This window comes from Rhamphochromis longiceps, linkage group LG11 (assembly GCF_057381845.1).
Source record: "Rhamphochromis longiceps isolate RC_006_pf linkage group LG11, R_longiceps_female_GT1.1, whole genome shotgun sequence".
Lineage (NCBI taxonomy): Eukaryota > Metazoa > Chordata > Actinopteri > Cichliformes > Cichlidae > Rhamphochromis > Rhamphochromis longiceps.
The window spans coordinates 594,889-606,955 of NC_140567.1; the positions used below are offsets into that span (position 1 = coordinate 594,889).

Sequence of the window (12,067 nt, forward strand, 5' to 3'; positions counted from 1 at the left end):
CATCACGATAAGATTTATCAAAAAGTTTTCAGACTTTCTGACTCGAAGGCTTTAAGATGAAAATGTATCCTACCCCTTCTAATAATACTCTAACACAGCAGTCTCCAACCTTTTTCGACCAGTTTATGCCCGACAATATTTTCGCGGACCGGCCTTTAAGGTGTCGCGGATAAATACAACAAAATAAAACTAGTACCGGTACCGAAAAAAAGGTTTATTCATAACACACGTGAAAAGACCCAGAAAAACCGAGTAAACGATAAAACGATAACAAAATAACGCTGAAAAAACCCTGAAAACCAGACATTTCACACCTGAGCCTCAACTCTCGCGGCCCGGTACCAAACGACTCACGGACCGGTCCGAGGCCCAGGGGTTGGGGACCGCTGGTCTAACAGATACGATGAAGTAATCACTAAAGATACCTCAGAAAAATCAACCAGAAATAAAGAGTAGCACTCATAGTAAGTAGTACACATCGATACATCTGTGAGCTGGTTATGAATAATTTATCTTTAATGATTAAAATGTTATTTGTGAAGAAATTCATTAAGTAATTGCTCGTCAAGAATACAGTAATAGTGGGCTCAACAGAGCTCTGACTCTTTTTATAGAGCAACATGAAGACAGTCTGTTAGTATACCAGCTGCTTTGTCCGGGAAACCTCACTTATACACAAAAGTTATTATCAACACAATTCATTCATAAACGGTTTAGTCTCACCTTTAGATCATAGAGCTGTTCGCTGAAGTCCTCCTTCTTGCTGACACTGGAGAAGGACCGAAGTGCTCCTGTGAGTCGAGGAGGAGACATCGTGTCTGTTTCCCTCCCCACACACCTGGTGTCCTGGATCTAGGTTCTTCTGGCTCTATGGTTCTCCTGGAACCTGCTGACATACAAACACAACAGTAAGATGAACCTTCAGTGTTTCTACTCCACAGCAACTCCACATACAAAGCAGCCAAAGGGCTTTGGACCTATGCGTCGCGACACAACAGCCACTGATGTTGTGAAGCAAACACGCCGTCCGTGTACAGTGGTCATGGTAGTCACGGTACCTGTGAACAGGCTGGCTGCGTTCGTGGGAGAGTGAATGAGACACTTGGGACGAAATGATCTGGAAAATAAAAACTTCTTGGTGAACTGACTGGTTTGGTTTATCTACAGATGCATGTTGTCTCCGGGAACTTGAAAGGTCCCGGATTACAGGAAGTCAGGTGGCTAACACAAACATCTCCAACAGAAGAATAATGCACGCGCCTTAGCTGACTTTTATAAGTTCTCGCGCGACTATTACACACAAAGCTAACGCTAAGTATGCGCGTTGCTAGCTGGCTGTCATGCTGCCTGCTACATCTCTTTAAAACTCACTTTTAACACTGTCGTCACTATTAGTGCAACAGGAACTGCGACAGATGAGTCTATAAACCATTCACAGCGTGAAACTTACGCTTCAACTGCTTCCTAAAGCGCCACGTACAAGTCCAACAGTCAGTGTGTGAGTACGCTACCGGCAGATGTCAACACAAGGTGCATGTAAACTAGGGATTATGGGTATTGTAGTTTAGACGTCAAGCGGCTGTATAGAGGGCATGGATAAAATGACTACATTACCCGCGTAAGCAGAGAAGGTGCGCTTATAGCGAACACCAGCTCACACCGAATTCTGTTTTATGGGCGGAGTTAGTACTTGTAAACGGGACATGCGGTCTCCGCCTGAAAAGAAAAGTAAACTTTAGTATCCTCTCTGCTACAGTACAGGGAGACGAGACGACGAGGCTCCAGTTCATTCAGTGCAAAGGCAGCAATAAATATAAAAAGAGTAAGAAATTAATATACACTTTAAGACTAAGGTAAAAGTAAAAGGAATAAAGATACACTTTAAAATTAAGGTAAAAGCATCAATAACAGTCTGAATTTACATATAAAATTTGAATGATTTAAAGTGACCTTGAAGTGGTTTAAAATAGCTAGCAGCTTTACAAATCAAACCAGTTCAAGGTACGTGTCCATGTTTTTGGAGTCTGCAGACTTTTCCTTTCTTTTGCCATCTACGCTCTATGATTCTGATACTTTTATTCTTTAAAGCCAGCTTATGATTCATGACACGACCTGATGCTGAGCACATTTTAATGAGCACTAAATCACCTGAATTTTTACTTTCCACAATAAGTAGTTACAGTAGTGGTTTTTGATACGGGCGACACGGGCGGTTGGTGGTGGGGGGCGGCATCACGGGCATTGGCAAAATAAATTAATTAATTAATTACTTAATTAATAAATTACTCGTACTCATGCTACCAGAAATACACCTGAGACAAAGTGAATCTGTGAACTAAGGTGTAGGTCTATTAGGTTATGTTGTGGCGATCCTCGGGTTGAGGGATGGGTGTTCATACTGGAGTGCAAAATTAAAACCAATGGAAGATGGACAAGAAAGTTCAAAGCCATCAGGTCCTCTGTTTAGAAAAAAGAGAAAAGAAGAGGAAGAGAAACGAGCAAAAGATGCAGGTAAGCAGATGTGTGATTGGATAATGGCAGGTCATCCTGAAACAATCAGAATCAGAATACTTTATTGATCCTGAAGGAAATGATGTGGGTTACAGTTGCTCCAAGAAGAAATGGTAAAAATAGCAACAGTAACAGACTAAACTCCAAATACTGTGTAATACATTATGTTACAGCAGAGTTACAGATTTAAGAAATAGCACTAATACATACAGATCACTCCATTAAATATCAAGGATTAACAGAGGGGATTATAAATAAATATCAAGAAAATTGACAAGAATATTTCAGAGTAGAAAAGAGTGTGTGTAAAAAGGGTGAAACTATTGCAGTGTTCACAGTGTGTTAGATGGAGGAGTTGTACAGGGAGATGGCCACAGGCAGGAATGATTTCCTGTGTCGGTCAGTGGTGCATCATGGGTAATCTCAGTCTCTCACTGAACGTGCTCCTGTGACGGGCCAGCATGTCATGGAGTGGGTGGGAGGAATTATCCAATATTGTCTTTATCTTGGACAACATCTACCTCTCAGACACCACCCTAACGGAGTCCAGCTCCATCCCCACAACGTTACTGGCCTTGTGCATCAGTTAATTTAGTCTGTTGGCATCTGTGACCCTCAACCTGCTGCCCCAGCATGCAACAGCATAGAGGATAGCACTGACCACAACAGAGATACAACAAGATAACATCAATTAGTATGGATAGTGAAAACGTCTGTTTACGTTTGTTAGGGGGGGCGCCAGAGGGAGTGTTCGCCCAGGGCACCAAACAGGCTAGAACCGCCACTGAGTAGTTAACACAGTCAAACACACCTTTTGTCATGGTCCTGAGTCTGAGGACTCAGTGTTTTGTGTTTCCTTATGCTTTTGTTCATTCCGAGTGTGTATTCTGTTGTGATTTTGCCATTTGCCATGTGATTTTGGGCGACCGTGGCTCAGGGGGTTGGGAATCGCATCTGTAACCGGAAGGTCGCCGGTTCGATCCCTGGGCTCTCTGTCCTGGTCGTTGTGTCCTTGGGCAAGACACTTTACCCTACTTGCCTACTGGTGTTGGCCAGAGGGGCCGATGGCGCGATATGGCAGCCTCGCTTCTGTCAGTCTGCCCCAGGGCAGCTGTGGCTACAACTGTAGCTGCCTCCACCAGTGTGTGAATGTGAGAGTGAATGAATAGTGGTATTGTAAAGCGCTTTGGGTGCCTTGAAAAGCGCTATATAAATCCAATCTATTATCATTTGTTAGGTTTCTGTTCTTTGCCTGCCTGCTCCCACTTCTCTGTGTTCCCTCTGTCTGTCCATGGTGTTATTGTGTCTGCTCATGAGTCTGCCTGTCAAGTTCAGTGTCCTGTCTGGTTCTCTGTGTCTGTTAGTTTCCTGTTTTATTCTGAAAGTTCATGTCTCATGTCAGTGTGTTCAGTTTTACCTCTCCCCTGTCTCGTTAGCCTAATTGCTCCCAGCTGTGTCTCCCGCCTGTGGCCCATTCCCTGATTACTCCCCGTGTATTTAAGCCCTGTGTTTTCCTGTGCTCTCTGTCGCGTCGTCTGTTTAGTTCCATGTCAGTCTGTATTATTCTGTTACCCGGTATTCATTCTGCGTCTCTCTGCCATCTCTCTTTGTGCATTTTGCTCCTCCTCCCGTGAGTGTCTGGTTTAAGTTTTGTTCTTTAGTTTTCCCAGTTTAGGTTTGTTTACTCCCCGCTCTACTCTTCCTGTTTTGTCACCTTCTCACCGCTGTAAATAAACACTCACTCGCACCCCAGCCAGTACCTGCATTTTGGATCCTTTTTTCAATACACCACACGACTGCCCCCAGCCGTGACACCTTTCAGCTTTTCATATACAGTGGAACCCCGACTTACGAAATTAATTTGTTCCAGAGGGTCTTTCGTAAGTCAAGTTTTTCGTAAGTCGAAGCACCTTTTTCCATCGGCTTTTGAGTGAGGCGATGCTGGCTGAAGACGAAGTTCTTGGTGGAGGAGGATGTGGCGGAGGTTGAAGAAAGCATACGTATGCATTAGGGGTGCAACGATACTCGTATCGATATTGAACCGTTTGATACAGTGCTTTCGGTTCGGTACGCATATGTATCGAACAATACAACATTTTTAATTTATTTGATCAACTTTTCTTCTGACGATGCTGTCTGTGTTGAGAGCTCAGTGGATCTGCGTTCGACTACTTCACCTAGGCTGCACTGTTGAGCGCAGATCCACTGAGCACAGCGCAAGCTAGTGAGACAGAAGTTAAGCTCTCCTTGCAACATGGCAAACTGAACCTCCCCCACCCTCATTCAGATCTGGCGTTTGGAACTATCTTGGTCTTCATGTGACGTATGACCCTGAAGGTAAGCGCGTCATGGACTAAAGTAAAACAGGATGTCGGATGTATGGGCTCAAAATGTGGTCATAAATATTTTGTACTTGTAAAAAAGATTTGTGTGTGCGTAAAAAAGATTTGTGTGTGGACTTAGAAAAAAAAACCCTGCAAGTTACAAGTACGGATTTTGACCCTATTTTTCTTCCTTTCATCTGATTGGTCAATGTCATGTCAATCACAAATGTAACAATCCAATCAGAGAACAGATGGGTTTGGCTGTCGGAGGGGCGCTTTTTTGAACTGCAGGTCCTTGAAGGGTGATACAGTTTGAAGCAGGAGGATCGCTATATAAATATCCGATAGCAGCTAGGTCCCCTAACTTTCAGTAGCTGTTGAAAGGATAAAGTTGTGGTATATCAGTGGTTAGAAAAACATTATTACTTTAGGATTAGTTTAACACAAAGTCAGGGCTGACCCGAGACCATGGCTGTGAGTCACAGTGCGCAGATCCAGAATTTGTTACGCTGGCTGCTGGGCTCTGTGGGTTTTTGCAGCTGCTCTACCTGCACTAGATGCACCTGCTCCTTGTCGTTTCTATCTCTGACTTTATGTACTCTACAAGAGTTTTTTTTTTTTTTTGCTGGTTCTTCAAATGTTCAATAAAAACATGTATGCGAATTCATAACGAAGAAAGCTTTGTAATGAAGACTATCATTTCCAAAACACTGCCCGCCCCCACCCCGCGGTCCGCAGCGCTGTTGAAAAGGCTGTGGAAGTCCCTGTATTAAACACGTAGACCTGTGACACACAAATCACCAAAAAACGCTGGGTTGGCATGTAAAAGGGCATTTATTCCCTTCAAAGACCTTCAGTTCAAAAAAAGCGCCCCTCGAAAGCCAAATCCATCTGTTCTCTGATTGGATTGTTACATTTGTGATTGACATGACATTGACCAATCAGATGAAAGGAAGAAAAATAGGGTCAAAATCCGTACTTGTAACTTGCAGGGGTTTTTTTTTCTAAGTCCACACACAAATCTTTTTTACACGTACAAAATATTTATGACCACATTTTGAGCCCATACGGATGTGGCACGCAGAGATGGGCAGTAACGTGTTACTTGACCGTAGGAATGCTGCGTTACTGCGTTACCTAAACCGTGATTTTTTTTTTTTTTTTGCGAGAATGTCTCATGACAGTGACGTACGCGAGTGCGCCGTTAGTGACAACAGCTGTGTGCAGATCAACAATGGATCACATATGGAGTGCAGAGAGAGTATGAGCGTGCAGCGTTTAAAGCGTGGAAGTCCTGACCTTACTTTGAGTTTGATTCCATAAAAAGTGACCAAAACATTAGCGTCCTTGGTGCGTGGGAAGAAAACCTCTTTTTACAGCGAAAAAACCCTAAACTTCCAAGCAAGCACCGAGTAGATACGACGTAATGGGAAACTCACAGAAACTCGCGGATTCTTCCACTGACCGCGGCACACCTGCACCAGGGTAAACCTCCGCCTACCGCAGTCCTGCTTTACAGGTGAAAATAGAGCAACAGGACCGTTGAGTCTTTGATTTTATTTATTTTCTGCTGTGTTTTACTTGCATCTATTTGAAAGACTGAGTGTAAACACAAAAAATATTTTATTTTATGTGCTGGAATGTGCAGAAAATAGGTTTAAATGTTAAACTAATTTATTCAAGTCAGAGAATGTTGCATATAATTAAATTTTTGCTTGATGCATAAAGTTAAAAGATTAAAACTAATAAAACAAGTTTTAAAAAGAGACTTTTCCATTTGATTACATTTTGTATGAAGGATTATGCAGAAAAAGTAGAATTGGGCTGAAAGATCTATCGCTTTATCACCTGTTCAGGTTGTAAATTGTGTTTTCAAAAAGTAACTAAGTAACTAAGTAATTACTTTTGAAAATAAGTAATCAGTAAAGTAACGGATTACTTTTTGGGGGAAGTAATCAGTAATTAGTTACTGATTACTTTTTCAAGTAACTTGACCAACACTGGACATCAGTGCTGGTATTGGTATTTGATCGATACTAGTGCAATAGGATCTATCCAGTATACAGCCCACTGAATTGTGTGATTTAACTAAAATGAAAAAATAGACCTGAAAATGCACTATGACCACTTTTTGTGTGGACTGTGATGTGTGTTTTATTTTAAAGCACATTTAAACAACAGAAGCCGACCAAAGGTGCTGTAGAGACAGGCACACACATTCCAGGTCTCCAGCTTCAAAATACAGTGGAACCCCGGCGTACGAAGACCCCGTTTAACGAAAAATTCAAGTTACAAAGGCACTTAACGGCAATACTTCTGCCCGTGGTACGGCAAAATGCCCGCGTAACGAAATAGATAAAATAGAAAATTTTAATAAATTAAATTCCATAATGTTATGTACATGTACACGTATGTATGCATGCATACTAGGGGTGCAACGATACACAAAATTCACGGTTCGGTTCGATACTTTGGTGTCACGGTTTGATATTTTTTCGATACAAAAAAAATGTTCATGCCTTTTTAATTTGTCATTTATTAAAATTATAAATATATATTTTAACTCAAAAGTACAGTTTTTAAATTGAATGTTGCTGAAATAACTACAGTGACCATCAGAACCATGAAAAAATATTGCCGTAAACAGTTTATTTTGCGACACCACGAAACAAACGATAGCGTAAAATGAAACGACAGACGTTTTTATATTGTCATCCAATATATATCGTTATATCGAACAGCCCTAATAACAAAGACAGATTTCACAGCTGCTCTGTTCCCAACTTCTACTGCGTGACTGACAGCCTGGAGTTTGAAATCCTCTTTGTAACCGTGTCTCTGAACAGGTGCCATTTATGGTCCTTATACACACACAGTACGGTAATATTACGTTGAAGCACAGTACGTATCACTCTGCGAGGCTCCTCGGTAGCTGTAATGCTCCGACAATCCATCAAGTGGTGCAGCATCCCAGACCCCAGTCTGACGGCCAGCACCTCCTCCCAGCCCCCCAGCCCTGACGGCTAACAGAACCGGGGTGAGTGAAGACCTCAAACCTCCCTACGCCCGCTCATATGTAGTGTTGCTGTGTGCTGTTCTAAAGTGCATTTAAAACACAGGAGAGCATGGTACTAGCTTCCTCTCAGAGAGCAGCACAGCTCCTCCCGAAAACCCTTAGTGTCTAAATACATTTAAAATTGAGGAGGGTAGGGCACCAGCGCCAGAGGTGGGTTGGAGTACACCAACCATCCTCTGGATGCTGTAAAACGTGCCCACCCCCAAGGCCCTATATGTATGTGTTATGTGAGAGTGTGAGTAATGTGGATGTCTAGGTTGCAGAATAAAATTGAGGCACAGGCGGCCAGAAGGGGACAGAGGGGGAGTGCCTCCCCTGCACCCTGGTGACATACCTGCACCCCAAGCCCTGCGTGTGTGGGTGGGTGTGGTAGAGCGGGAATAGGGAGGCAGCTGAGGATGGGGAGGGAAGAAAGGGAGGGGCAAGCGGAACCAATGTAATGCTCAGCTCCTGCCAGCATCAACATTGCCAGGGGCCTCCTTGCCTGCTGGTTCTGTGCCGGTCTCCGCTGGAGGGTCCGAGGGGCCGCTTCAGCCATCTGCTGTCTGCGCTGGAGGGTCCGTGGAGCCGTCGAGGGCGGCCTCTGAACGAGTTTGTCCTAGCCACTGCCTTTCACTTGGTTGGCCTCCGGACCGGCTTTGTCGCCGCCACTGCCTTCAGCATGGCCGGCCGCCTGAACTGTTTTCACGCCGCCGTTGCCGTCTGCATGGTTGGCCTCCTGAACTGTGTCCACACAGCTGCTGCTTGAAAACAGCTGCTGATGAAACCTAGAAACATGGCGTGGAGAACAAGGTGTGAACAACAGACGACTTGACCAAGAATGAACAGAAACACACAGACTAAATACACACAAGGGTGATTAGGGGAAGTGGAAACACATGGGGAAACAGCTGACACTAGTCTGACATAACGAGACAAAGGAAGAAAAGCTGACTACACTGACATAGGACACAGACCTTCAAAATAAAACAGGAAACATGAGACGCAGACAAGGCAATATAAACTTGACAACATAAGACGCAGCATGAAACAGGGAGAGGGAAACTTAAATACAGGGGTAGAAAACACAAAGAGAAACTAATAAACAAATGAACTTAGCTACCCTAAAGAACTTAAACATACCATTCAAATAAACTAAAACTCAAAACGCTGGGGCAACAGATCCAGGAATGTGACACCTACTGCTGGATTTAGATTTTTTGGACTGTTTTCCTGGACTCCAGCGTTTTTGACTCATCTGGACCCAAGCTCCGTGTCTTTTGTTTTGTTTCTGTCCCTCCGTAATTTAAAAGAATGGAAGTTGGTCAGAGCTCCTGTAACTGCCAGCCTCTCCCGTGGCGCCATCTTGAACTTTTTCAAATGTGCTGAGGTCCTCTCCCAAAGGCCTCGGAGTTTTAGCGTCATGCCCAGTATCTGAACTTTTCCTGGGACTGGGGTCCTCTGGACGGAGAGCTCTGATGTGCCTGGAATCTGCTCGAGCCACTCTTCAAGTTTTGGGGATACAACTTCCAGTTCTTCCATCACCACTGGGACTACAGTAGACGTTAGCTCCTACATTTGCTCCAGCTGCTCCTTCACCTCCTGGTACTTCTCTATTTTCTCACGCTCTTGTGTTATTGTAGAGTCTTTACCTTACGATATAAAGCACGTTGAGGTAACTGTTGCTGTGATTTGGCAGTACACAAATAAAACTGAATTGATTGAATGTTGTCCATTGCCACACTATCACTTCTTCTACTCCTTGTTAACCACCACTATATCAGGCTGGTTGGCCAACAGCTACCCATCTGTCTGGAACTTTCCACAGGACCACAGGAAGCATTGAAGTCCCACAGGACAGGATTGTTTTTGGTGGTTTCCCATCAGAATTTTGGGACTTTAATTAATTTGCTGCATTGATGTTCCTGTACACTATCCCAGACATCTGGTACATCTCAGTCTAGCGGATAGCAGGAGGATGTAAGAAGCAAGCAGTGCAAGCTAGGACTGTGCATACTGTTTCTGAGGCACTTTTTCACAGTCTGCAACTTGAATCTTGTTGGCTGTGGTAGATTGCTGCATCTGTGGATCTGATCCTGTGCTGCCACGATCAGAGCCTCTGTGCTGTCCTGTTAGCCAGTCATTTCTAGCCACTGGTAGAATCTCTCAATTTCTGCCACTAACATCCAGGATTGTGGTTTTAACACCCACTGTTCCTGGCTCCCCCCCTTTCTGTGGCTTGTAGCGGCTGTGTTTGTCTGAGTGCATTGTGAGGAGTTCTCATGTCTTGACATCAGTGGCATGTATTTCTTCCTGTCATATATTTAGAGCTCAGATCTGCTGAAGGTCATTTCAAAGGGCTCATCCTGTTCCTCCTTGCACAAAGGAGGAGATAAGGGTCTGGCTGATGGGTCGAGGACCTTCTTGGCTTCTTTGCCAGCTTAAATTACAGTCCTGTCATATCTGATTCTTTGTTATGGGAATCCTTATAACCATACAAGACAGGAAATATTTATTATGTAGTAAATGAGGGAAAAATAGGAAGCAAAAATTACATACTCTTACAAATTGTCATACTCAGTATGTTCTAATACTTTTTTGAGAATTTCTGACACATATAAGGACTCTCCTAACAGAACGAACCCACTGGGGGTTTGTTGCAATCACATTTCACTGTATTCACAGCTTTTGGCATGACAGAATACTTAGATGTTTGTCCAACTTGAATTCCACCCAACATAAATTCAGTTGGCTGAAGATCATTTGGGAAGGTCCTATAGGTGACAGTGCATGTAAACAAATGGGTTCAAAGATGGTGTGCACCACATACATGTACCTGCAACAGCGAAAATAGTAACATAGAGGCTATAAGTCACAGAGAAGAAAAAAAGGCAAATTGTGGAGGTAAGCATCAACGACACAGAGCTCTCAGTTCTCACTCCTTCTTTATTCGTCTCCAACATCAACTGCGCATATCGCGCCACAAAACACAGGAACACACTTCCTATACACTGGGTGTGAGTGGAGCCCTCTAGTGGTCCACCACACATGCCCCCCCCGAACACCCAGCAGAACTAGTCCAGGACCCGGGGCTTAAGCAAACGGCTGGAACGGCTGAACTGGGGCGGTGGGGAACTGACAGAGGGCAACCCAGCCCGGGAGCGAGGCTGGCACTGGCGGTCAGAAAAAGCTGCAGACGACTCGGACTCCGTTGATTTTGGGTCGCTCCTGGGGGAAAAAACAGAATCCATCAGCCCGGTGGCAGGTGGGTGGCCGCGGCGAGGGGCCTGGGCCGGGACCACCTGATCCTCTTGCATAACATGTGCAGGCTTAAGTCTGTCAACAGAGACAACTTCCTGCCGACCGCCAAAGTCCAAAACGAAATGTTTGTTGCCTGGTTTAAGAACCCTGTATGGCCCGTCATATGGTGGACGCAGCGGAGTCCTATGGGCATCGTGCCTGACGAAAACGAAACGAGCAGAGTCCAATGAACTCGGAACAAAGGTGTCAGGCAGGCAGTGGTGCACAGGACCAGGAACAGGAAATGAGTCTTTTGGGGGGCGAAAAGGCAACAAAGAGGTATCGAAACATGGGGGAGGGCTCTCAGGTAAGAATTCCCCGGGGACCCGGAGAGGCTGGCCGAGGACCAGTTCAGCCGGGGAAACCCCGAGGTCTTCTTTAACCGCGCTACGCAATCCCAGCAAAACCTACGGAAGACGGTCGACCCAGTCGCCACTTGTTAAGGAAGCCCGGAGCGTGGCCTTAAGTGACCGGTGAAACCGTTCGCACATCCCATTAGCTTGCGGGTGGTATCCTGTGGTGCGGTGGACCTTGACTCCCAGGCCGTCAGCCATAGCAGACCAGAGCTCGGAAACAAACTGGGGGCCCCTGTCCGAGGTAATGTCAGCAGGGGGGCCGAAACGTGAAACCCACGTTGACAAAAATGCCCTGGCCACCGTCGCCGCTGTCGTGGATGCCAGGGGTACCGCCTCCGGCCACCTGGTTGTGCGGTCCACCACAGTCAAAAGGTGCGTGAAACCCTGTGACTGCGGCAAGGGACCAACCAGGTCCACATGAACGTGATCGAAACGCCTACCCGGGACACGGAAAGGTTCGAGGGGTGCCTGTGTGTGCCGGTGGATTTTCGAGCGTTGGCATGGGATACAAACCGCCGCCC

General features: G+C 45.1%; 1 protein-coding gene across 6 annotated transcripts in view; it reads right to left on the bottom strand.

The window, feature by feature from the left end:
* ascc3 (activating signal cointegrator 1 complex subunit 3) overlaps positions 1–1,558 on the bottom strand; it is a 160,933-nt gene extending 159,375 nt beyond the window's left edge. The window contains exons 1-3 of one of the 6 annotated variants that reach the window (XM_085421970.1): positions 1,451–1,544; positions 1,059–1,117; positions 724–889 (exon numbers count right to left, since the gene is read on the bottom strand). In XM_085421970.1, coding sequence (XP_085278096.1) covers positions 724–813 — 90 coding nt within the window. In that variant the 5' untranslated portion in view covers positions 814–889; positions 1,059–1,117; positions 1,451–1,544. Of the gene's footprint in view, positions 1–723; positions 890–1,058; positions 1,350–1,371; positions 1,391–1,450 lie in introns of those variants that run through there. The other 5 variants (XM_085421974.1, XM_085421972.1, XM_085421971.1 and 2 more) reach the window with 5 other exon arrangements.
* Positions 1,559–12,067: the final 10,509 nt, after the last annotated feature.